Source organism: Marmota monax, unplaced genomic scaffold, assembly GCF_021218885.2.
Source record: "Marmota monax isolate L192 unplaced genomic scaffold, Marmota_monax_Labrador192_F-V1.1 WCK01_AAM20220418_F8-fsc00001, whole genome shotgun sequence".
Lineage (NCBI taxonomy): Eukaryota > Metazoa > Chordata > Mammalia > Rodentia > Sciuridae > Marmota > Marmota monax.
This window is the reverse complement of record NW_026693777.1, coordinates 121,258-146,646: the sequence shown is the minus strand read 5'-3', so window position 1 is coordinate 146,646 and position 25,389 is coordinate 121,258. Positions and strand designations below refer to the sequence as shown.

The 25,389-nt window shown below is 34.1% G+C and overlaps 1 protein-coding gene across 3 annotated transcripts in view; it reads left to right on the top strand.

Annotated features, from left to right (window-relative positions):
• The window catches only part of Baz1a (bromodomain adjacent to zinc finger domain 1A), a 118,119-nt gene extending 99,676 nt beyond the window's left edge, over positions 1-18,443 (top strand). For all 3 annotated transcript variants that reach the window (XM_058584462.1, XM_046461402.2, XM_046461401.2), the window contains 7 exons: positions 601-749; positions 10,430-10,677; positions 10,762-10,985; positions 12,784-13,253; positions 14,884-15,026; positions 16,729-16,816; positions 17,449-18,443. In XM_058584462.1, the coding sequence (XP_058440445.1) occupies positions 601-749; positions 10,430-10,677; positions 10,762-10,985; positions 12,784-13,253; positions 14,884-15,026; positions 16,729-16,816; positions 17,449-17,645 (1,519 nt within the window). In that variant the 3' untranslated portion in view covers positions 17,646-18,443. The remainder of the gene's footprint in view (positions 1-600; positions 750-10,429; positions 10,678-10,761; positions 10,986-12,783; positions 13,254-14,883; positions 15,027-16,728; positions 16,817-17,448) is intronic.
• The last annotated feature ends 6,946 nt before the right edge of the window (positions 18,444-25,389 follow it).

The following is a 25,389-nucleotide window of genomic DNA, read 5'->3' as shown; positions in this document are numbered from 1 at the left end:
AAAGCTGAGCTCTGAAGGTGAGGAAGGAAATATTGGACAAGAAAGACCTTGGGCAAAGGCTTTGAATGGGTTTGCACTTTTAACTGATTATTGTAGCTGCACTGTGGAGATTCATTGTTGAGGGACCAAGTCTGAAGGCTAATGAATTAGTTGAGGCAACTATTAGTATCTCGCCTAGTAGCTGAAGCAAGAGAAATATAAATAAGCTGTTGAAGATACATAGTCTTTAAGGTTTATCACCATCACCTTTCTAAAACCTTTCCCATAAGTCTTCTCTCTTCCACCTTCTCTTCAAATATTTGTCCTCTTATCCTCCTAAATGACTCTGTCCTCCCAATTAGCTTATACCAGATCCTTGAAATTATGAAACTTTCTATATAAATATTTGAAAGAATGAGTGGTCTTGAGTTTCACCTAATCGTGTTTTTATTTTTTTGTAGTTGTACATAAACAGCATGCCTTTATTTTGTTGTTTGTATGTGGTGCTAAGGATTAAACCCAGTGCCTCACACATGCTAAGCAAGCGCTCTGCCACTGAGCTACAGCCCCAGCCCACCTAATAGTGTTTTTAAGTGCCACGAACTCTTTGTTTTATTGTAGACTTTTGGGGATAAAAACAGAAACTCCGAGTACTGTCTCAACTAATGCAAGTACACCACAATCAGTGAGCAATGTGGTACATCATCTGGCAACAGCACTGTTTCAAATAGAACAGGGCATTGAGCGGCGTTTTCTCAAAGCTCCACTTGGTAAGTATCTGTTTTTATTTCAAAATGTGTTATGTCTTAAGTAATTTTGAAATTGCCGTTTAATAGAACTTTATTGGCTGACAATGAAATTGATAGACCAATATGAAAAGCTTGAGATTGCTTTCATTTTAAAAGATAAGTTCTTTCAGGTGAGATTTATTTATTTTTTAATTCTTTATTTATTGGTTCTTTTTAGTTACGCATGGACTATATCTTATACCCCAGTATACAATGTACACAATGGTGAGATTCACTGTAGTATATTTGTACATAAGAAAGTCTTGTCAGATTCATTGCACTGTCTTTCCGTTTCCTATCCCACCTCCCTTCCCTTTATTCCCCTTTGTCTATTCCACTGAACTTCTACTTCCCACCCCTTAATGTGGGTAAGCTTCTACATATTAGAGAAAACATTTGATCTTTGGTTTTCTGGGGTTGAGTTATTTCACATAGCATGATAGTCTCCAGATCGATCCATTTACCAGCAGATGTCATAAAAGTCATTCTTCTTTCTGGCTAATACTCCATTGTGTGTGTGTGTGTGTGCGTGTGTGTGTGTGTATTCCACATTTTTCATTCTTTCTTTTTGGTACTGGGTATTAAACCCAGGGACATTTAACCACTGAGCCACATCCCAGTCCTGTTTTATATTTTATTTAGAAAGGAGGTCTTGCTGAGTTGCTTAGGGCCTCACTAAGTTGCTGAGGCTGGCTTTGAACTCATGATCCTCCTGCCTGAGCCTCTGGGATTACAGACATGTGCCCCCAGGCCCAGCCATATGCCACATTTTCTTTATCCATTCATCTGCTAAAGAGCACCTAGTTTGACTCCACAGCTTAGCTATGTGAATTATACCACTATAAATACTGATGTGGCTATATCAATGTAGTATGGTGATTTTAAATCCTTTTGATGTATATTGAGGAGTGGGATAACTGAGTCAAAAGATGGTTCCATTCCTAGTATTTTGAGAAATCTTTATACTACTTTCCAGACTGGTTACACCAGTTGGCAGTCTTACCAACAATGTATGAGTGTTCCATTTTCCCCACATTTATTGTCTGTTGTATTCTTGATAATTGCCATTCTGGCTAGAGTGAGATAAAATCTCAATGTAGTTTTAATTTGCATTTCTCTAATTGCTAGAAATATTGAACATTTTTTTCATATATTTGTTGAATGTTCATGTTTCTTCTTTTGAAGTGTCTGTTTAGTTCCTTTGCCCACTTATTGACTGTTTTGTTGTTGTTGTTTTTTGTTGTTGTTGTTGTTTTTTGGTGTTGTTTTTTGAGTTCTTTGTATATCCTAGAAATTAATACCCTGAGGTTTAAATGGCAAAGATTTCTCCTATTCTGGCTCTCTATTTGCATTCTTGATTGTTTCCTTTGCTGTGAAGAAGCTTTTTAGTTTGCCATCCATTTATTGAATTTTTATTTTACTTCTTGCACTTTAGGAGTCTTGTTAAGGAGGTCAGTTCCTGAACTGACATGTTGGAGTGTTGGGCCTACATCTTCTTCTAGTAAGTGCAGGGTTTCTGGTCTAATTCCTGGGTCTTTGATCCACTCTCAGTTGAATTTTGTGCAAGGTGAGAGATAAGGGTTCAATTTCATTCCACTACATGTGGATTTCCAGTTTTCTAGCACCATTTGTTGAAGAGGCTCTCTTTCTCCAATGTATATTTGTGGCACCTTTATCTAATATGAGATAACTGTATCTATTATATGGGTTTGTCTCCATGTCTTCTATTCTGTTCCATAGGTCTTCGGGCCTGTTTTGGTGCCAATACCATGCAGTTTTCATTACTATTGCTCTGTTTTGTACAATTTAATGTTTAGTATTGTGATGCCTCCTGTTTCGTGTTTTCTCGCCAAGGATTGCTTTGGCTATTCTGGGCTTTTTATTTTTCCAGATGAATTTCATGACTGCTTTTTCTGTTTCTGTATAGAACATCATTCAAATTTGATGGGCATTGCATTGAATCTGTAAATTGCTTTTGGTAGTACAGCCATTTTGACAATATTAATTTTGCCTATCTAAGAACATGGGAAGTCTTTCCATCTTCTAAGGTCTTCTTTGCTTTCTTTCTTTAGAGTTCTGTAGTTTTCACTGTAGAGGTCCTTCACCTCTTTTGTTAGGTTGATTCCCAAGTATTTTATTTTCTTTGAGTTTATTGTGAATGGGATATTTTTCTTAATTTTTCTTTCAGCTGATTCATCATTGGTGTATAGGAATGCAATTGATTTATGGATGTTAATCTTGTATCCTGCTACTTGACTGAATTCATTTATGAGTTCTAGAAGTTTTCTGGGTCTTCTAGATATTGGATCATATTGTTGGCAAACAGAAATAGTTCGAGCTCTTACTATTTGTCTTCCTTCCTTCCTTCCTTTCCTTTATTTTTTCCTGTTCTTTCTTTCCTTTCTTTTCTTTCTATAATTGCTCTGTCCAGAGTCTCAAGGACTATGTTGAATAGAAATGGTGAAAGTGGGCCATCCCTGAGTTGTTCTTGTTTTTAGAGGGAATGCTTTCAGTTTTTCTCTGTTCAGAATGATGTTGGCCTTGCGTTTGTCATATATAGCTTTTATAATTTTGAGATATGTTCTTTCTATTCCTAGTTTTTCTAGTGTTTTAAACATGAATGGATGCAGTATTTTTGTGTTTTTATGCATCTATTGAGATAATCATATGAACTTGTCTTTAAGTCTATTTATATGATGATTTACCTTTATTGATTTCCATATATTGAACCAACCTTGCATCCCTGGGATGAATCCCACTTAATTATGGTGCTCTATCTTTTCAGTGTGTTTTTGTATGCAGTTTGCCAGTATTTTGCATCTGTGTTCATCAAGATATTGATGTGGGGATTTATTTTTTAAATATTACTTAATTACTTTTTCTGATTCATTTAAAAGCATTTAGTGAATCTCATCTTTTAATCTCATCTTTTGTAAAGTTTCATTGAAAGAAAATGACTAGGGCTGAAGATGTGGCTCAAGCGGTAGCGCACTCACCTGGCATGTGCGGGGTGCTAGGTTCGATCCTCAGCACCACATAAAAATAAAGATGTTGTGTCAACCAAAAACTAAAAAATAATAAATATTTTAAAAATTCTCTTTCTCTCAAAAAAAAAAAAAAGAAAGAAAAAAACAAACAAAATGACTAAAACCTGTGACTAGCCAGACCTTGAATAATCAAAATTATGCCTATTTTTTATAGTAACTTTAAATATCACCATTTGGGGTATGATTTAAAACTTAAGAATCACAGACTCAAGCACTGTATAAATGTTAAATCAGAAATACCAAGTGTTATCCAGGTGCAGTGGCACACATCTGTAATCCCAGAAGCTCAGGAGACTGAGATAGGAGGATCTCAAGTTCAGAGCCAGCTTCATCAAAAGCAAGGCACTAAGCAACTCAGTGAAACCTTGTCTCTAAATAAAATTAAAAAATAGGGCTGGGATGTGTCTCAGCAGTGGAGTGCTCCTAAGTTCAACCCCTAGTACCCGCCCCTCCCCAAAAAGGAAGAAATACCAAGTGTTACAGAAACATAGATAAGAAAATGCTGTATAAATTTTGGTTAGATAGGGATTGGGGTTTTGGCTCAGAGTGCTTGCCTAGCACATGTGAGGCACTGGGTTCAATCCTCAGCACCACATTAAATAAATAAATAAAATTATTGTGTCCATCTACCACTAAAACTTTTTTTTTAATTATGGTTAGATAATAGAAATAACACTATCTCTATCCTTTTTGGCAATTTATGAAATTAATAGGATTTAAGGGACCAGTCTAAGAATCTAATCATCATGTATTTGGGAAAATAGGAGTTTCAAGTTTCAAATTAATTTTAATGTCATAACTGCTTCTACTTCCATGTTGTCTTTTTGAGATGTTAAATTTATAATTCAGCATGGGATCCTAGAAAGAATTTTTTAAAACCACATTTGTTGGTCTCATATTGAAAGAGCAATTTGAATAGATGAAAATTAATCATAAATAATTACTGTTATTTTATAGAGTAAGAACAAAGTTTTCGTAATTACTATCAGCAATTTTGGATATGAATATGTTCATAAAATATTTATTTTCAAATTGAAGAGTTTGTGGCCAGTAAACCTATTTATATGTTTTGTAAATTAATTCTACCATTTATGAGCTTAAATAACTCAGTTATCACATTGAAAATAGCAGTTGTGAGAGAGAAAATATGATTACAGCTCATAAAGGTATTAGAGTTTGTATTTGCTATATCGTTCTTCTTTCCTAGGCTTTACTATTTCTTAGTATTTTCTTGGTCTAAATCCAATTATGTATACAGAGAATCCCTGTTTTATTTTTTATACCATATGTGAATATATAGTTACCTCAATTAAAATTACAGTTAAGCTGAGCATGGTGACACATGCCTATAATCCCAGTGCCTATAATCCCAGTGACTCAGAAGGCCAAAGGCAGGAGGATTGCAAATTCAAGGCCAGCCTCAGTAACTTAGAGATGCTGTCTCAAATAAATAAATAAATATTATTTATAAATCATGCAGCTCTCATAAATGTAAAATTACTACCACAGATTAACCTGTGATTCTAGTAGGGTCAGGGATTCGGCACAATTTAGATGGTTTTTCCCCTTTTGAAATTGCCATCAAAATTGTTTATAAATTAGGGCTGGTGGTACATGACTATAGTCTGAGCAACTCAGTAGGCGGAGACAGAGGATCACAAGTTGGAGCTCAGCCTGAGCAACTTAGAACCTGTAAATAAAATTTAAAAAGAGCTGGGGATGTATCCCAGTGGTAGAATACCCTAGGTTCAATCCCCAGTACTGACAGTGCCAAAAAAAACTATTAAGTTCCAAGGAAAATACCAAAATAGTTGTTTATTGTGTCTATATTTTCCTCTGTACATCTTAGTAAATATTTGGACAAAGAAAAAAATTTGATAATGGGAATTGTTGCAACTTGTACCTAGTATGTTATGTGAGAGCCACAGTATTCCATGATAGGTTATGCTGAGTAGTTTTAAACTTTCGTTTCATCCTGAGAGATAAAAAAGAAAACATTTTAATTTGGGATCTTTAAAAAAAAAAAAAAAGGTGACATGGGAAGAGTTGAACTTACCTTAATTTGGTGGTGTTGGTCAAAATCATATGATTATTTATAATATGGTGTTGCCTTCTGTGCTGCTCCATAGAAGGTTAATAGAATAACTGATTGTCTCTAGCTCTTTACACAAGGCCTTTGAAAGGTCTGTTTTGAATGGGACATATTTGAAATAAAGTAATCAAGAATATCCTTAATCTGGGGAGAGAATAGAAGGTTCTACTTTATAAATGTTTGAGAGAATACATATTGAAATTCTCCTGATAATATTTTGGCAGAGCAAATTAATCAAGGTAGGAATTTTCCCTGTTAAGCTTCAGAGATTATTTTGTCTTCTTGAGGTAGCAAGTAAAAAACAAAAATTCTGCTTATGTTCTTCCTTCCCTAATGTATCCCATCTATTCTAGCAATTAATCACATTGATATTAATAAACTTTTTATAATTGGGGCAAGCTAATCATGTTTCAGTTAATTGTTTAGGTAAGGTATATCTAATTGTTTATTTAGGCTGGTAATTTCATCATTTATAAAGTCATGCTTATGGTTAAACCCTTAAGCTATGGGAAAAAAATCCTCAACTAACTTTATTAATTTGAAACTAGGTAACACAGAAATTAATAAAGATCAAAAGGGAGATAGAAAAAAACAATAAGAAAAAGAGGAAGATCAATCTAGTGTGACAGATGGTAAATTTTTAACTTTTTAAAGAAATTTATGTTTTTGTCTTTTTAGAGAATTATGATTTTACTTTCTACATTGCTGATTATTAACATGAATATTTAGCTTTTGAAAGAAAATCTTGAATTTGCTTTTTTTTTTTTGGAAGGGCATGAGCTTAGGAGTAGTCTTACATTAAAAACAATATCTTCCAAATATTTTTCTCTCTAATTTCACACCTAGGCTAATCTAAACTCTTAAATTAGCTTGTACAAGATGAATCTTGATATACTTAGCAATTAGCCAAGAGAATGGAAAACTGTGGAACTTTTGTTTATTTCACATGAAGTTTTTATTCGCCACTTTTTTTTTTTTCTTTTACTGGCATAGAGAGACATATGGCAAGAGTTGTTTTGTACCTTAGAGAAAACTTTATGGAATGATAACATTTCTATACAGAGGCTGTTGAATACTATGAAATCTCCTAGTGTAATCTTTAAGTACTATGTAAAAATAGAAAAATGTGCTTATCTATCATGGATTATAATAAACATGTGTTGGAGTCAGAGGGATAAGAATTGGGACTTGAGCTACAACTGGTTTAATTTTCTGAGTTTGATCAAAACTCAATAGGTTGGACTGTGGATATAACTGCATGGTAGGAATGCTTATGTAGTAATTCCTAGTACCACCAAAAAAAAAAAGACACTTCAGTGTTTTGTCACCACTGACTTCCAAGGTTACAAAAGTTTTTTTTTTAATAAGTTGTCCTTTCTTGGAGCTGGGGCTACAGCTCAGTGGTAGAGTGCTTGCCTGGTGTGTATGAGGCACTGAATTTGATCCTCAGCACCACATAAATATAAATAAATAAAGATATAAAAAATTCTGATTTATCCAGAAAGACTTCTTCATGATCTCTGAACTAGCAATTCTTGCTGCTTCCTTCCTTGGAAGTCCCACTTTGGCCAGAGCTTTTCATGAAATTTTAGAATAAAAGTGTGCTTCTACAAAGCACAAAATGAGAAGGCAGAAATATATCATGCATTTAAATGAATTATACTCTCTAATAGTAAAGACAGGCTAAAAATTAAAGGTAGAGACTAGGTTAAATACAAAATTCAACTGGTTTATATCCTGTCTATAAAAGGTATACCTAGGGGCTATTGATGTAACTTAGTGTTAGAACAGTAGTATAACTTGGGTAAGGTCCTGGGTTTAATCCACCATAAGACACACAAACCTGTAAAACAAAAGGACATAGGAAGACAGAGAAAAATACTATGTGGATTACATGCATTTGCACTTAATTCCCACTTGATTAATATTTTAGCTTTGAAGAGCCATTTTGCTTATCCATTCAGTTTTTCCTACTTCCATTGAATTATTAATCTCAATTACTAAAAAAAAGAAGTTCTATCTGATTGTTTTCTATTACCATATTAGAGAGCAAACCCAAGGGCTTGCACATGCTAGGCCAAGCACTCACCACTGACCTGCATCCTCAGCCCTTTTTGTTTTGAGATAAGATCTCATTAAGTTGCACAGGCTGGCTTTGAACATTCAATCCTCTTGCATCAGCCTCCCAAGTGGCTGGATTTGCAGGCATGCACCACCTTACCAGCATCCTTTGTGGAGCTTTTTCTTTTGTTTTGAAAGTAGTTTTTTGATAAATTGTTTTATTTATTTATTTATTTTATGGTACTGAGAATTTAACACAGAGCCTCATACATGGTAGGCAAGCACTCTACCACTGAGCTACATCCCTAGCCCCCTTGTGAGTTTTGACTGTTAACTCTCATTCCTCAGAATTTGATCTGTGGAAATTTTTTCGGAGAGAATTTACAGAAATCTGTATACTTGTTTCTGACATTCACCTGACCACTTTATAACTACAATTAGACAATTAAGTGTGGCTTTTTTTTTTTTTTTTTGTCAGATGTTAAGCCTATTAAAGGGTTTCTTTATAGTTACAAATTCTCAGATTAGATTTATTTCCCCTTGCTACGCAAAACCAAGGCTCAAGTGAGTAGATTTCCTTGCTACCCTTTTCTTTCTGTGTGGCACTCTTATGACCTGAGTCTTGAAAGAGGAACGGTAGCCTTCTAGGGTTCTAGCTTTCTAGAGAGAGAGATCTACTGCCTTGGATGGGCCCTAGGTTTCATGTTCTTTCTCCACCCAGTAGTCAAATGGGAGTTGGGTCCACTAGTGTTGGCAGGTCTGTTGCCTTACAGTTTTAACTCATTGTGTATCTCTTCACCTTCCCTGCTATACTGAAAATTCTTTGAAGATAAGACAATAGAATAAACTTGTTAAAAGTGCTGCACATAGGGAGAACTGGATAATGCAGGAGTAATGTTAGTAATAGTAATATTTACTCTGGCAGGTACTTTACATGTCTTATGTGTTATCTCATTTGATGTGTCCAACAACCCTCTGAGGTAAATACTATCCACATATTTTAAGGAACTATTAGAGGGTTGAGTAACTTACCACACATGAGAAAACCAGTGCTCACTTCAGAGTAGACTGACTCCAGAGCCTGCATTCTTTTAAGCATTATCCTTCTGCCCAAGGGCTTTATTTGAGGGTAACAGTACAACCTGTGGCATTTCAGAACCAGACTGTGTATGTAGTCTTTATATAACTTTATATAACTTGCAGAATTTTTACATGATATAGTTGGCCTTTATAATTAAGAATAATATTTTAGGAAAATTAAGGTAGTAGAAGTATTAAAGATAGAGATGGAAATTACATAATAGAATATCAGTAGTCTATCATTTTATACTACTAAATTACTCTTAAATTTGTTTTAGCCCAGAAGACAAAAGAATGGTGATATTAATGACAGAAGGTTTCAAATATTTCTGTATAATATTGGTGCTGAAAATTATTGTTTTGGAAATATTAGCATTGTTTTTATTTACCTGTTTTAAAATAATGTGTTCTCAGCCAGGATTGTGGCTCAGTGATAGAGTGCTTGCCTAGCATGCATGAGGCACTGGGTTTGATCCCTGGCAACACATTAAAAATAAAAACAAATAAAATAAAGGTATTATGTCCATCTACAACTAAAAAGAAAATTTAAAAAAAAAATAATATATTCTCAGAGACTAAAGACAATATAGTTGGTATTTATATATAATAAAGTTGACAGATTTAATAAGAGTGTTATTGATAAAATTCACCCTTTTAAAATATATAATGCAATGGTTTTAGTATATATTCACCATTATATCATCAACACTACTATCTGTTTTCACAACATTATCACCAACCCAAAAGAAGCATCATGTATGCTTGATATTTAAGTTGGAGAGAATTCTTTTTATCTGAAATTAAGGAAATTACTTAAATGATTCAGATGAATTAGTAACTTACTTGTGATCATATTTAGCCAGTGTTCTAAATTAGATCAAGATTTAATACAAAGACTAGATTGAGAACACATTGCCTGAGATTTTTCTACATTTAACTACTGAAATCTCCAAGCATTTGATTTATGGACAGAAGTAATTCCTTATGTCATAAACAAAATGTGGGTCAGCAAATTTTTCCTTTTTTTTTTTTTTTTTTTTTCTTTTTTCCTTTTTTCTTTTTGGTACTGGCAGTTAAACCCAGCTTCACTTTACCACTGAGCTACCTCCTTAGTCCTTTTAATATTTTTGAGAAAGAGTCTTGCTAAGTTGCTGAGGCTGGCCATGAACTTGCAATCTTCCTGCCTCAACCTCCCCAGTTGCTCAGATTACAGGCATATGCTTCAGCAGCTATTTTCTTTAAAATGATGTTGTTTTTAATATCAAGCATGGTCTTTTTGTTAAGTATTAGAAGAAATGTAAAATTTAAATTGCCATGCAAATAGTTCTAGAAGATGTCTAGGTTTGCCTAGAAACTTTAATCACTTTCCTCTTTCATTTAAGATGCCAGTGACAGTGGGCGTTCTTATAAAACAGTCCTGGACCGTTGGAGAGAATCGCTCCTTTCCTCTGCTAGTCTTTCTCAAGTCTTTCTTCACTTATCCACCTTGGATCGTAGCGTGATATGGTCTAAATCTATACTGAATGCTCGTTGCAAGATATGCCGAAAGAAGGGTGATGCTGAAAACATGGTTCTTTGTGATGGTTGTGATCGAGGTCATCATACCTACTGTGTTCGACCAAAACTCAAGGTATTTTTATCTTCTCGGATTAGAATTCAGACCCTGAGATTTTGAGCAATAGATGATTAATGATCATTTATGTGATTCGTTTAGACTGTACCTGAAGGAGATTGGTTCTGTCCAGAATGTCGACCAAAGCAACGGTCTAGAAGACTCTCCTCTAGACAAAGACCATCCTTGGAAAGTGATGAAGAAATGGAAGAGACTATGGAAGGTGAGAATGATGAAGTTAATGATGATGAAGAAGGTCAAAGTGAGGAAGAAGAATATGAGATAGAACAAGATGAATATGACTGTCAAGAAGAGGAAGAATTCAGGTATGTCCTAATATACAATTAAATGAGAGACTTTCAGTCTTTCATTTAAACTCTTGACTATTATATAAATTATCCTTGCTTTTTATATATTATAAGCATACAAAATATTCCCAATGCGGTATATCTATTAGTAGTTTTCTGTCAGCAGGCCTAGCCAGATCTACACCAGTGGACGTCATATTATGTATGCTCTTTGTTCTCACTATAACCCACCCCCTCCGCCTTTTTAAACATTTGAACCTCATTCTTATGGAATCAGGAAAATGAGTGTGAAGCATGGGCTTCACACTATCAAAAGTACAAAAGCCGGAGGGGGGAGGGTGGGCAAGTGATAGAGTGCTTGCCTAGCACATGAGGCCCTGGGTTCGATTCTCAGCACAACATATAAATAAATAAAGTAAAGGTCCATTTACAACCAAAATATATACTAAGGTAAAAAAAAAAAAGTACAAAAGGACCACAATCAAAGGAGGATAAATAAAAATAGAGCCACCCCAGCTGTGTTACACAAATGTTGATTTTTAAGAGTACCAGTTAACAGAAGCCATCTATACTATAGCTTGTGGTGGCAATATTGTATTAAGGATAAAGATGGTAAAGAATTTGAAAAATTGGAGTTTTTTTTTTTTTGGTCCCAGGGATTAAACTCAGGGGCACTTGACCACTGAGCCATATCCCCAGCCCTATTTTGTATTTTATTTAGACACAGGGTCTTCACTGAGTTTCTTAGTGTCTTGCTTTTGCTGAGGCTGGCTTTGAACTTGGAATCCTCCTGCCTCAGCCTCCTGAGATTCTGGGATTACAGGTGTACACCATTGCACTGGCCAAGATTTGAAAAATTCTTGTAAACATTCTAGGTTAAGTTCTGTCATTGAGTCATGCCCCCAACCTATTTCATCCTTTTAATTAAAGGCACTTAAAATATCAAATCTATTTTTGTATTTTACAGTCAAAATCAAAAAGTGGCAAAGAGATTCTTGGTTTGGTATTAAGGAACAACAGTTTTTCAGTTTCAGCCAATGGCTGAAACACCTGTACCAATGGTAATCAAAAGTAAGACTCATACATAGCAAAAGGAGTCAAAATAATTGTGTTTTAAGATTAGATCGTTAGCCAGGCTCAGTGGCACATTGCCTGTAATCCCAGCAGCTCGAGAGGCTGAGCAGGAGGATTGCAAATTCAAAGCCAGCCTCAATGATTTAGCAAGACCCTAAGCCACTCAGCAAGACTTTGCCTCTAAATAAAATATACAAAAAGAGGGGCCAGAGTTGTAGCTTAGTGGCAGAGCACTTGCCTAACGAGTGAGGCACTGGGTTTGATCCTCAGCACCACATAAAAAAATAATAATAAATAAATAAAATAATTTTATACACACACACACCCCCAAAAAAAGGACTAGAGACGTAGCTCAGTGGTTAAGCACCCTTCGGTTCAATCCCTATTACCAAAAAGTAAAAAATAAATAAAAGATTTGTTCATCAATGAATATGTCTATATGTTGGTTCTCCTGAGGATATTGTTATATTTTATCATAATTTCGGACCTGATTTTCATTATGATGTCCTAGAGTCACCAAGAAAATATTAAGTGTTCTCTTTTTGTATTTCAAAGAAATCATGGAAGCACAGTTTAGATATCCATGAAAACTTGTAGGCAGCAATTTTAAAGAACTGAGTACAGGATAAGTTTCAATTGTACAGAGAAAGAATTTATGTAGAACTAATTGGCTGAATAGAGTTAAGTAATAATATGTTCATTATTGTTCTGTACAGTAATTGTGTTTCCTAACTATTTATAGCCCACCCAAACGAGGAAGACCACAAGTTAGATTGCCAATTAAAACAAGAGGGAGACTTAGCTCTTCTTTCTCAAGTCGTGGACAACGACAAGATCCTGGAAGATACCCTTCAAGGAGTCAGCAGAGTACACCCAAAACAACCCTTTCTTCTAAAAGTACTGGTAGAAGCCTAAGAAAAATAAAATCTGCTCCTCCTACGGAAACAAAATCATTAAGAATTGCCAGTCGTTCAACTCGCCATAGCCATGGCACATTGCAAGCAGATGTATTTGTGGAACTACTTAGTCCTCGTAGAAAACGCAGAGGGAGGAAAAGTGCTAATAGTACACCTAATAATAGTCCCAACTTCCCTAACTTCAGAGTTATCAGCACAAAGTCAAGTGAACAGTCAAGATCTTTAAATGTTGCCTCAAGAATTTCTACCCAAGCGAGTGAATCTAAGAAAAGAGGCAGGAAAAGACAATCTACAGGTATGAAGTCTAATTTATATTCTTTCTTACCTAGGAATTTAATTAATTTGGAAACATCAAATGTTGAAATACTAAGATTTATAAAACTTATAAGGGATCAGTCTAACCTAAAACATATAATTCATTGAGGGACAGCTATTTGGAGAATAAAGGTAAACTATATTACTAATTTTTCTAATAGTAGAGTAGTGTATGGTAATAAATATGTAAATGGTATTCAGTTGTTAGTGGAGTGGCCAGTGTTTGAACAGTCTTGCTCAGTGTAACACATTATGATACACTTAATCCTTTCCCATTTTCACCTCCCTCCAAACACAAAACTCATCACCTACATAAGCTATATTAGATTATTTGATAAGTTTTCCATCTGGATTTGAAGTGGGACAGGGTTGAAGGCAATAATATTTTAGGGAGTAGTCACCAGCTATCTTTTTAATTATGATTTTTGTTTAAATAGTAATATTTATCCATATAATAATCTGTTTATTCATTCTTTTGTTGTGGTTGTTGCTGGGTACTGAATTCAGCGAGATCTTATCTCTGTATAAAATATAAAAAAGGGCTAGGATGGGGCTCAGTAGTTAAGCACCCCTGGGTTCAATCCTCAGTACCAAAAAAAGAATGGCATGTGATCTGCTCATGCACTCAATAGATTATGAAGTATTTTAGAGGAAATATTAGGCAGTTTTGCACCAAGAAAATCTAATTTGACTTTTTCTGTCCTCTTACCAATTCTGAACCCCAAGGTATTTGAAGCAATGATAACACTTGGAAAAAAAAGGCATACACACACAGATATATAAAATTATATAATTATATGTAATATATATGTAATTTTTTTTGTACTGGGAATTGAACCCAGAGGCCCTTTACCACTGAGCCACGTTCCAGCCCTTTTTTATTTTTTTGAGACAGGTTCTCACTTACTTACCGAGGCTGGACTTGAACTTGTGATCTTCCTGCCTTAGCCTCTGGAGTTGCTGGGATTACAATCTTACCCCACCATAGCAGGCAACACTTGAATATTTTTGTTCAGAAAACTCCACAGAAGAAAAAAATTTGTTGTATTGTGAAAATTACTAACCTGGTTTTTAAAACAAATAAATAATGGGGGAATTATTAATATTATATGGAAAGAATTTAAATTCTTGAATTCATAAACTATACTACCCTTTTCTACTGATGTGTACACCTTAGATTTCATTATACATTTCTTGGATCTATGAAAAAAATGTTTTCCTTTAAGAAACTCTGCATATATTAACTTTAAGAATAATCTTTTACTTGTTTTGAGAATTGCTTTCTCGTTCTATGAGCTTATTTACAAAGCTTTAGTTTCCAGACCTGAAGGATTTACTTAAGGATAGGATATGCCTTAGGAAACTAAGAGAATTGCTTAGTTTCATTTTATTGTAGTTGAAAATATTTTTAAATGGAGTAAAAATAGCCCATAAACTTTGTATTTTTTTGCATTTTTCTATTTTCATGAATATTTAATTTTGAAATATCTCAATATGTATAGAGTGTCTATTTTCTATTTGAATTTGGTTTGTACTTTTAGGTTTAGTTTAACTTGTTTGGTCAATATTTTGCTTTGATAACACCTAAGATGTTTTGATTATTTACTCAGAGTCATCTCCTATGCTACTGAATCGAAGGTGTTCTGGCCGACAGGGAGGAGTTCATGAATTGTCTGCTTTTGAACAGCTTGTTGTGGAATTGGTACGGCATGATGACAGCTGGCCTTTTTTGAAACTTGTTTCTAAAATTCAGGTAATAATATAACTAGTCTTTATAAAATGTATTCATGTATATTATATGATTTAGTCCTCATGGCATCTAGAAGTTGTCAAAACACCTGGTATTCACTGTCTACTTTTTTCTTAAAAAAAATAAATAAATAAATGACCAGGTATGGGGGCACACACCTGTAATCCTAACTATTCAGGAAGCTGAGGCAAGAGGATTGCAAATATGAGGTCTACCTCAGCAATTTAGTGAGACCCTTTCTCAAAAGACTGGGAATGTACTCAGTGGCAGAGGATCACTGGGTATAATCCCCAGTAATAATGAAACTAACAAACTAAACTAAACACTTGGAAGGTTGATTCCTATATTGAAAAAAATGGAATAGACTCCATAGTCTCCTCATTCTTTTCTGATCCCATGACTTGTTTATATTAAATGATGGCAGTGTGTTGAAATAAAGTTTTTATTCTGTGTAATGAATATATATAAAGTTAATATAATGGTATTTATCTTATGCATAACCACAGTTCTCAAATTTCAGCAAACATCAAAATCATTTGGAGGGCTTGATAAAAAACAGATGCCATCAGGTTGGTGGTGTAAGCCTGTAATCCCAGCCACTCAGGAGGTCCAGGCAGGAGGATCACAAATTCAAGGCCATCCTCAGCAATTTAGTGTGACCCTGTCTCAAAATTTTTCAAAAAGGGGTTTTTTTTAAACCAGATATAACTCTAGTAGAGTGAGTCCCAACCCCCAGAGTTTTTGATGTAATTACTAGGTATAGGTCAATTCCCAACCATTTGCATTTCTGATAAGTCCTGGATGATACTATAGTCCTGACCCAGAGATCACATTTTGAGAGACACTGATAGAAAAGATGGGTGCTCTTAGATATCTGTGATGAGATAATTATATATATATAAATCAGAATGTTTTGTGCTATGTAGCAGATAGAACAGTGTCATAATACTGTTATAGAAATTATAACGGTATTAGAGAAATAGAAGAGAGAAGAATATTGATTTGAGCGTTTCAGAGGAAGAGAATAGCAGGAATTAAAGTTTTTATGGAAAAAAGTACTAGGACTGATCATTTAAGAAAGAAAACTTCAACAGTGGGAAATGGATTATGGACATTTTGGGAAAAGGAGGCTATAGGTTAAGAGCACAGAAATGAGATTACACAGTAATGGTGTATAATTTGAATGGATCAGAGGCTCAGAGACAACTATATTTTATAAAGGGTCTCACTTGTCATTGTGTAGTGAAGGTGTCTGAATGAAAGTGACATCAGAATTCTAAATTGGGATTTCTAGAGCAAAAAGGTTAAGGATATCACTTGAATAACATCTAATAAAAATTAAATCTTCATTTGACTTATTTTTTCCTAGGTAGTTTTTGTCCTGAATTAGGATTTGTCATGTATGTTTTATTCCTTATTACAAATTCAGTAATGCTCATTAAAGACATTTTTATAGACATATGTATCTATATATGCGGAGGGAGAGAGCCATGAGCAAAACCATTAATTCTTTTCTTTTCATAATAAATTGTTAATAGGCTTCTACATCATTATAATGACTGAAAACATATTACATTATTTTAATGGAATAATAGTATTCAGAGATTAATAGTAAGTTGCTTTTTAAGTGCAAAACCTTTATGTATTTAACCACTATTTTCAATATATTTTTCTATGGAGTAATAATACTGAAATTATTTTACAGGTCCCAGACTACTATGACATCATTAAAAAGCCAATTGCCTTAAATATAATTCGTGAAAAAGTAAATAAATGTGAATATAAATTAGCATGTAAGTAATTTTTTTCCTTTGATAATTATTTTTAAGAGTTAAGCTGTTCTTGTTTTGTTTTAAATTATGTGTGCTTATGCAGTTGTATAGATGACCTCCCAAGAGATCCTAAGATTCTTTTTTTTTTTTTACTTTAGACACTTGTTTTTTGTTTTTTTTTTAACCTTTTGTTTATTTGCTTTTATGTGGTACTGAGGATCAAACCCAGTGCCTCACACGTGCTAGGCAAGCGCTCTTACCACTGAGCTACAACCCCAGCCCCTATATCCCTAACATTGCATATGGAGATAAAAGATGCGCTAGGGTTGAATGAGTTAAAAAATATATATAATATATTTTTTAAATAAGATCGGATTATATAAAATTTATATAATCCGATCTTATTAAAAGAGGGTCTTTATAATTTCATAATATATGTTAATTATATAATAACAGTTTCAATAAGAGTTTTATTTAAACAATTTTAAGCCCCAGGTTCCTTCTACCATTGATTTATAATCTTCTCTTTTTAAAGAAAAAAGTAGTTTTCTATTTTCTTAATGAATTTTTTAAGCATAATAAAAACAAAAATTGTATTTGCAGTTTATGTACTTTTGTTCTAATCTTGTGGGTTTTTTTTTTTTCCTCTCTAGCTGAGTTTATTGATGATATCGAGTTAATGTTTTCAAACTGCTTTGAGTACAACCCTCGCAACACAAGTGAAGCAAAAGCTGGAAGTAGGCTTCAAGCATTTTTTCATATTCAGGCTCAAAAGCTTGGACTCCATGTCACACACAGTAATGTGGACCAACTTAGTACACCACCAGCTGCAAAAAAGTCACGAATCTAATTTTGTCCTTCTAAAGGAGGTATTTGGGGAAAAACAAATTGTACATGAAAGTAGAACATTAAATCATGCTCTAAAGCAGACATATATGTATAAAGCAATAACAACTGATTGACCACATCAAAGTGTGGTCTGCACTATAATCTCAATTTTAATATTAAGCACTCAGGAGAATGTAGGAAAGATTTCCTTTGCTACAGTTGTGTTCAGTGTCTAATAAGTTTGATAGATGTATTGGATACAGTACTGGTTTACAGAAGTTTTTGTACATTTTGAGATCATTCATGTGTCCAGATATCTTGGGAAATATTTTTTCACCTATGATTTATTTTGTCATTAATTATTTCTTAGAAGTTGTGGTATTAAGGGAGATTTATCTACACAGATGAGTCTTTTGCTTTCGCACAGTTTAGAAAAATGTATACCCATCTTGAGAATTGTTTAATGAGCACATTCTTTCAACACTACACATGAATGAATCCAATTTTATATCCTTGAAGTACTGTACCAGTGCTGGCCGGAGGTATTAAGTCTGAGTTTATTAACTAGATATTTATTTAGCATTCAAAGTAATTTGTGAATTTGTTTTGTATTTATAAAATTTATACTTGGAAAATGTTCTTTAATTTTTTAAACATTTTACTGTTTTGTTTTATTTCTCTAACTTCCTTAATGATGAATCCAAAAAAGTATCATCCTCCCTTTTCCCTGACAGTTCTCTCAGTTTTACAGAACTGTATTATAAGTTTCTATGTACAACTCTTTTTTTAAGTGTACAAATAAAATGATACATTTTTTCAACCATTCTGAATTTCTGGAGTTTTTACAAATCAAAATTAGACTCTGCTTGATATATCCAGAATGTAGGAATCAACATTTTGTTGTATCAGCATCTCTATAGCACTAATTTGCATCTTTTTATGTCCAAACCCTTGAGGAATAAGATATCTCTCGTCAATAACAGTAACATTCTATATACATGTTCTCATTAAAAGAAGGAAAGGCACCCACCTAGTTAAGAAGCACCCTGGAAATTTTAAGGTTGTGTGTATGTGTGTGTGGTGTGAATAACATAGGCGTCTCATTGTCTTTTCCCAAATGGAAAAGTCAAGAGTCTGGAGCTCTTTGGTGGGTAGGAGAATCTTCCCTCTGTTTTCTTATCTAAAAGCCTGGGGATAGTGTATTTCTTTCTTATTAGTTCGGTTTATTTGAAAAGTTACCCTTCTTCATTTCATTTCTTTCTCATAGTTTATCAAATTTCTGCACTGTTTGCATGAACATGTTCTCATATGTGTGACTAATGGGAAATTTATAATCACTTCACATGCCAATAACCAGATTTCTTAGAAAATAACTTCAAACGTTTAAATATCAAGTAGACAATTCTGAAGATATGCTTACATTTTAATAGGAAGTAAATTATCTGATTACTTAATATTCTTTTTAATATTAATAACAAGTAACTATTATATTTGCTTCTCTTCTAGAAAATTAAACTCTGAGAAGGAAACTTTCTGGGGCTGGAGTTGTAGCTCTGGTAGAGCACTTGCCTCACAAGTGCTAGGCAGTGGGTTCGATCCTAGCACCACATAAAAACAAATAAAAGCATTGAGTCTATATACAACATATATATCTTTAAAAAAGAAGGAAACATTTCTGACCAACTAATTGTGGAATTATTCTATCTGAAAGTCAGTCATAAAACTTGCAATTTATCTTACATGAAACATAAACGTGACCCCTCCAAAAAAAATCAGCTATATTCATCTTTTACTTTTCTTTAGAATTTTTCTTTAAAGACAAAGGACTACATAATGGAATGGGTGGAATAAAAACATGATTGAGAAAACTTAAGTAAGTCCAGTATGGTGATGGGGTGATGGAGATATTTCAATCTCCTCTTAAGTTTTGTCTATAAGTCCAAATAAATTATATTTCTAAAAATGCTTGATCTGTAACTGCAAAAGAGTGCCAAATGGAGAGAAGTTAATACATCTGATTATGTGTGTGGCTGTCTATGTGAAATGGTTTTGTGTGTGTGTGTATGTGTGTGTGTGTTAAATAAAGTGATTCTGTATGAATTTTGGTATTCTTTCCATTTTTCACGTGAAGTCAGAGGGGTTAAGACTCAGGTAGATTTTTTTTTTAATACTTGCCCTAGATCACAGAGTATACTAGGGTATCTCCAGGAAGATAAGCAATATGTACATTTATTTTTGTGAAGAGCATAAAAGTGAGCCGAAAGGAAAACAATGTATATGTTCAAGTACGTTCATATCAGATAATAGTCTAGTGCACCTTTTTTGGAAAGATATTTGTTGTAAATAAATGAATAGTATATAGTCGTGTTCTTTTTGTGATTGTTGTCATTTTCCTTTTTTGGGCAGTGGTTGGGCTGCTAGAGATTGAAACCAGAGCCCTGAGCATGCTAAAGCATACACTCTACCACTGAGCTATACTCCCAGCCCTTTTTCCCTTTTTAACAGTAATTTCTAAGGACCCAAATATGTCCTAATATTATTTACCTATGTGTTATCAGAAGATATACTGAAAGGTGCACAAATACTAGAAAAACACTGTTTTCCAAGCTTTTGATTTGGTTCCTTATGTATTTTGGGCTCTTATTAATAGTTAAGCATATGCAGAAACATGTTAGAAGCAGAAATTTAAACATGTTCTATAAAGGTAGTATTTCTTCCAAAATATCCTCTTATTCATTCATTGTCAATATGTTAAAAATTTTTGTCTTTTTCTAGAGAAAAAGGACTATGGTCACTTGCACACATTTGAATATATTGATTTTAAAATTTTGTCAGAGTGCTTAGTTTCACTTATTGCATGAGAGAAAATTATGCTTAAGCTATATTTCATATTAGTCCTTTGTATCTGCCATTGAAGAGAGTTTGTGGTAGTAAAGTAAAAACATTAAATAAAGGCAACCTCCAGATTAGGGGTGGGGGAAAAGGAACATCAGGATAAATTTGCTGGTATGCATATGACTAAACAATGATTTAATCTCAGTAATAAGTTTTGTCCTAGGAGCAAGTAACACTTTTCTATCAAAAAAATTGAGGAAATGTATTTGAAATATATATATATATATATATATATATATATATATATATATATATCAGCATAGCTCTATAAAATTTTAAGATTGTGATTCAAGCCTTTGGTGGTGTTAGAGATACGTTACTTTTCTCTGCAGTGAAAATAAAAAAATTCATGCCGTGCACAGTGGCTCATGCCTGTAATCCCAGCAACTCAGGATGCTGAGTCAAAAGGATTGCACGTTCAACGCCAGCCTCAGCAATTTAGCAAGACCCTGTCTCAAAAAGGGCTAAGAAGATTGCTCAGTGGTAAAGTGCCCCTGGTTCAATCCCCAGTAAAAAAAGAGGAAGGAAGAGACCTGGTGTAATTTTCCAGATTGCTTTCTTTTGCTAAATGGGATTTTGGCATATGAATCATTTTAAACAACGGTTTTGGCATGACATGTGGATGCCTATGTTCATTTATGCACTGTCCAATACTCCATTGCATCAAGACTTACCTCATGTAGAACACTTTTCTTAAATATCTCAGACTTAGACTTATTTAACCAGATATCTGATGGCATTTAGGTGGTAGAAAATTATAACTTCCTTGGGATATTTTGGTAACATAATTAACTCATACTTAATTAAATGGCAAGATTATAAAACTAGCAGACTGCTATAAGCTACATAATGTATCTAGAGCAACAACCAAAAAAGTCATACAAAGATATAAACTCAAAAACATGATAGATAAATCAAAATGAAATTCTAAAATTTTCAAATAACCTATGGAAAGATAGGAAAAAGAAAAAGGGGGAAAACAAAATAATATGGCAGTCTTTGGCCTCAACAGATAATAATTATATGCAACATAAATGTTCTAAACATACCAATTTAAAAATAGGGGTTGGCCTGGGCCTAGTAGCACATGCCTATAATCCCAGCAACTTAGGAGGCAGAGGCGGGAGAATGCTAAATTCAAAGCCAGCCTCAGCAATTTAGTGTGGACCTAAGAAACTTAGTGGAACCCTGTTTCAAAATGAAAAGGGCTAGGGATGTAGCTCAGTGGCTAAGCACCCTGGGTTCAATCCCTAGTCCCAAAAAATATAGAGATGATTTTAGATAATAACGTATTAAAGGGCTGGTACTGTAGCTCAGTGGTAGAGCGCTTGCCTAGCACATGTGAGGCACTGGGTTCAATCCTTAGCACTGGATAAAACAAATAAAGGCATTATGTCCATCTATAACTAAAAAAAAAAATTAAATAATGTTAATTAGATCAATTTATCCGTGAAGTGCTTGCCTGGTATATGTGAGGCACTGGGTTTGATCCTCAGCAAAGGTATCGTGTCCATCTACAACAAAATATTTTTTAAAAAGTAGTGTTAATTAGGGGCTGAGGTTGTGGCTCAGTGGTAGAGCTCTTGCCTAGCACACCTGAGGCCCTGGGTTCCATCCTCAGCACCACATAAAAACAAAATAAAGATATTGTCCATCTATAGCTAAAAAAAAAAAAAAATTAAGGTAATGTGAATTAGATCAATTTAGCCATTCTACAGTGTATACATATTTTGCAACACCATGTTGTACAAAATAATACATGCAATTTTTTGTCAAAAAAATAATAACCTTTTAACTAGATTGACCAGGGACTCAGAGGAGTCATTTTTCTTTTGAGACAGGGTCCCACTAAGTTGAGAGGAGAAGGAAATGGAAGGTTGAAAAACCGAAGCATAGTGGATTTTTCAGGCAGTTAAATTAATACATATGATACTGTAATTATGGTTACATGACATTAACATTTGTTAAAGCCCATAGAATGTACAACACAAAAAGTGAATCCTAATGTAAACTATGGTCTTTAGTTAATGATAATTTATCAATATTGGCTTATTAATTGTACCACACATAAAATTGAAGCACAGGGCTGGGGTTGTGGCTCAGTGGTAGAGTGCTCGCCTAGCATGTGTTAGGCACTGGGTTCGATCCTCTGTACCGCATACAAAATTAAATAAACAAAATAAAGGTATTGTGTCCATCTAAACTAAAAAAAAAATTGAAGCACTGTGGGCTGGGATTGTGGCTCAGTGGCAGAGTGCTTGCCTCATATGTATGAGGCACTGGGTTTGATCCTCAGCACCACGTATAAATAAATAAAATGTCTTGTGTTCATCTACAGTAGATTTTCAAAAATTTAAAAATTGAACCACAGTAATATAGAATGTTAGTAACAGAAATCTCAGAATGAGCCAGGATGTGGAAATTGCACTTACTGCTCAATTTTTGTGTAAACTACAACTGCTCAGATAAAATCTATTTAAAAAAGAAGAAGAAGAAGAAGAAGAGAACTGGAGGTGTGGCTCAGTGGTAGAGCACTTGCCTAGCATGCGCAAGGCCCTGGGTTTGATCCCTAGCTTGAGGCTATCCTGGGGAACATAGGCCCTGACCAAAAACATGACCCTATGATATGCTGTCTATAAGAAACACTTCAGCCAGTGCAGTGGTGCATGCCTGTAGTCCTAGCTACTTGAGAGGCTGAAGCAGTAGAATCACAAGTTCAAAGCTAGCCTCAGCAACTTAGCAAGACCCTGTCTCAAAAAATGGTCAGGGATGTACCTGTGATAGAGCACTCCTGGGTTAAATCTTCAGTAACACACATAAACAAAGGAAGGAAAAACTCACTTCAAATTTCACTATACAGGCAGGTTGAATCAAAAATAATAGCACACAAACATTAATAAAAGAAAAATAGGAGTGGTTTTATTAATATCAAATGAAGTAGACTTAGAGCAAAGGAAATCTCCAGAGACAGAAATAGACATGATGATTAAAATATCAGCCAACCAAAAATGGTAATCCTAAAAATGTATACATGGAGAGCTGCAAAACTTGGTAGAACTAAAAAGAAAAATAGACAAGTCTACAATTATAGGTAGAGACTTCAGTGCCCCTCTCGTAACAATTAATAGAACAACCTTGCAGAAAATCATCAAGGATATAGAACTAACACCATCATCAACCAATAGGATTTAGAAGTTTATAGAACACTCTGCTCAACAATAGAATGTACATATTTTTCAAGTAGCCACTGAACAAAAACCAAGGTAGAACATATGCTGTGCCATAAAACAAACCTCAACAAATTGAAAAGAATTGAAATTATGTACAGTATAATCTGTGACAACAGAATCATGCTAAGAAAGCACGTATCACTGAGCTACATCCCCAGCCAAACAATGAAATCAAATTAGAAATAAATAATGAAAACATAATAGGAAAAATCCAAATACTTGAAAACTAAACACTACTAAATAACCCATGATCAAAGAAGAAATATCAAAAGAAAAATACACTCAGGAAGTAAAATATACATTAAACAGAAGGCAAATGAAAAAAAAATCTTAAGCTAATTACTTCTTTCCCTAGTATTCTTTCGCCACTCAGCTTTTTTCTCTGTAAAGTCTAGGAGAGATTCTACAAAGTATTGTATTTGTTTTCCTGGGTGGCATAACAATAATGTTACTTAGGACAAAGATAAAGGGCCCACCAGTCCAGACTTTTTCTTGACAATTTCTTAAAGGGAAACAGATAAACCAAAAATCAAAATAGTATGTGGAAATCCATAGAAGGCAAAAGATCTGTAACTACAAGTTATGAGTCATTGGACTCACTATGAATAATTTGGCTACATCTGGTAGAATAAGAAAAAGCTTGTTGAGTTCACATGTGCTAGAAATTCTAGCAGATCAAAGACTCAGCTTGAACTCTTTCCAAGTATAGCCAAAAACATCTGCCATTCCCTGCCCAAAATTCAGAAGTTCAGTATCTAACTATGCCTGTTACTTTGAAGGTAGAAATTCCAAAGGCAGAATCTTTTAAACTTATTTTTTAAAGTACAAAAATATATATACATACATACTGTTTTGAAATGTGCATACATTGTGGAATGGCTAAATCAAGCTAGTTAAACATATGTATAAACTCACGTACTCACATACTTTTTTTTAAGGAAACACTTTAAAGCTACTTTGATTTTTGAGAATACAATTCAATATTATTAACTTAGTCACCATGTTGTACAATTAGATCTCTTGTACTTATTCTCCTAACTGAAATTGTGTATTCTTTGACCAGCATCTCTATAACACCTGCTAGCTAACTCCCAAATCACTGAGAACCATCATTCTGCCCGCTGCTTCCATGAGTTTGAGTTTTTTAGATTCCGCATATGTGATACCGTGTGGTATTTATATTTCTGTGCCTAGCCTATTTCACCTAACATAATGTCCTCCAGGTTCATCATTTATTGCAAATGACAGAATTGTCTTCTTTTTTTAAGGCTGAATAGTTATATCTTTATCTCACATTTTCTTTATCCATTTGTCAGTTGATGAACACATATATTGATTCCATATCTTGGCTATGGTGAATGATGCTGTGATGAACATGGGAGTGCAGATGTCTTCAACATACTGATTTCATTTCCTTTGGATATATAATGGTATGACTGAATCATATGGTAGTTACATTTTTGATTCTTTGAGAAACTTCCATACTGTTTTCCCTAGTGGTTATTTTTTTTTTAAAGGCATAATCTTGAAGAGCTAACTCAATAAGATGAAGGCTTTAACAAAAAAACAATTTACTTATGGCTGGGGGTATAGTTCAATGGTAGAAATCTTGCCTAGCATGCATAAGCCCCTGGTTAGACA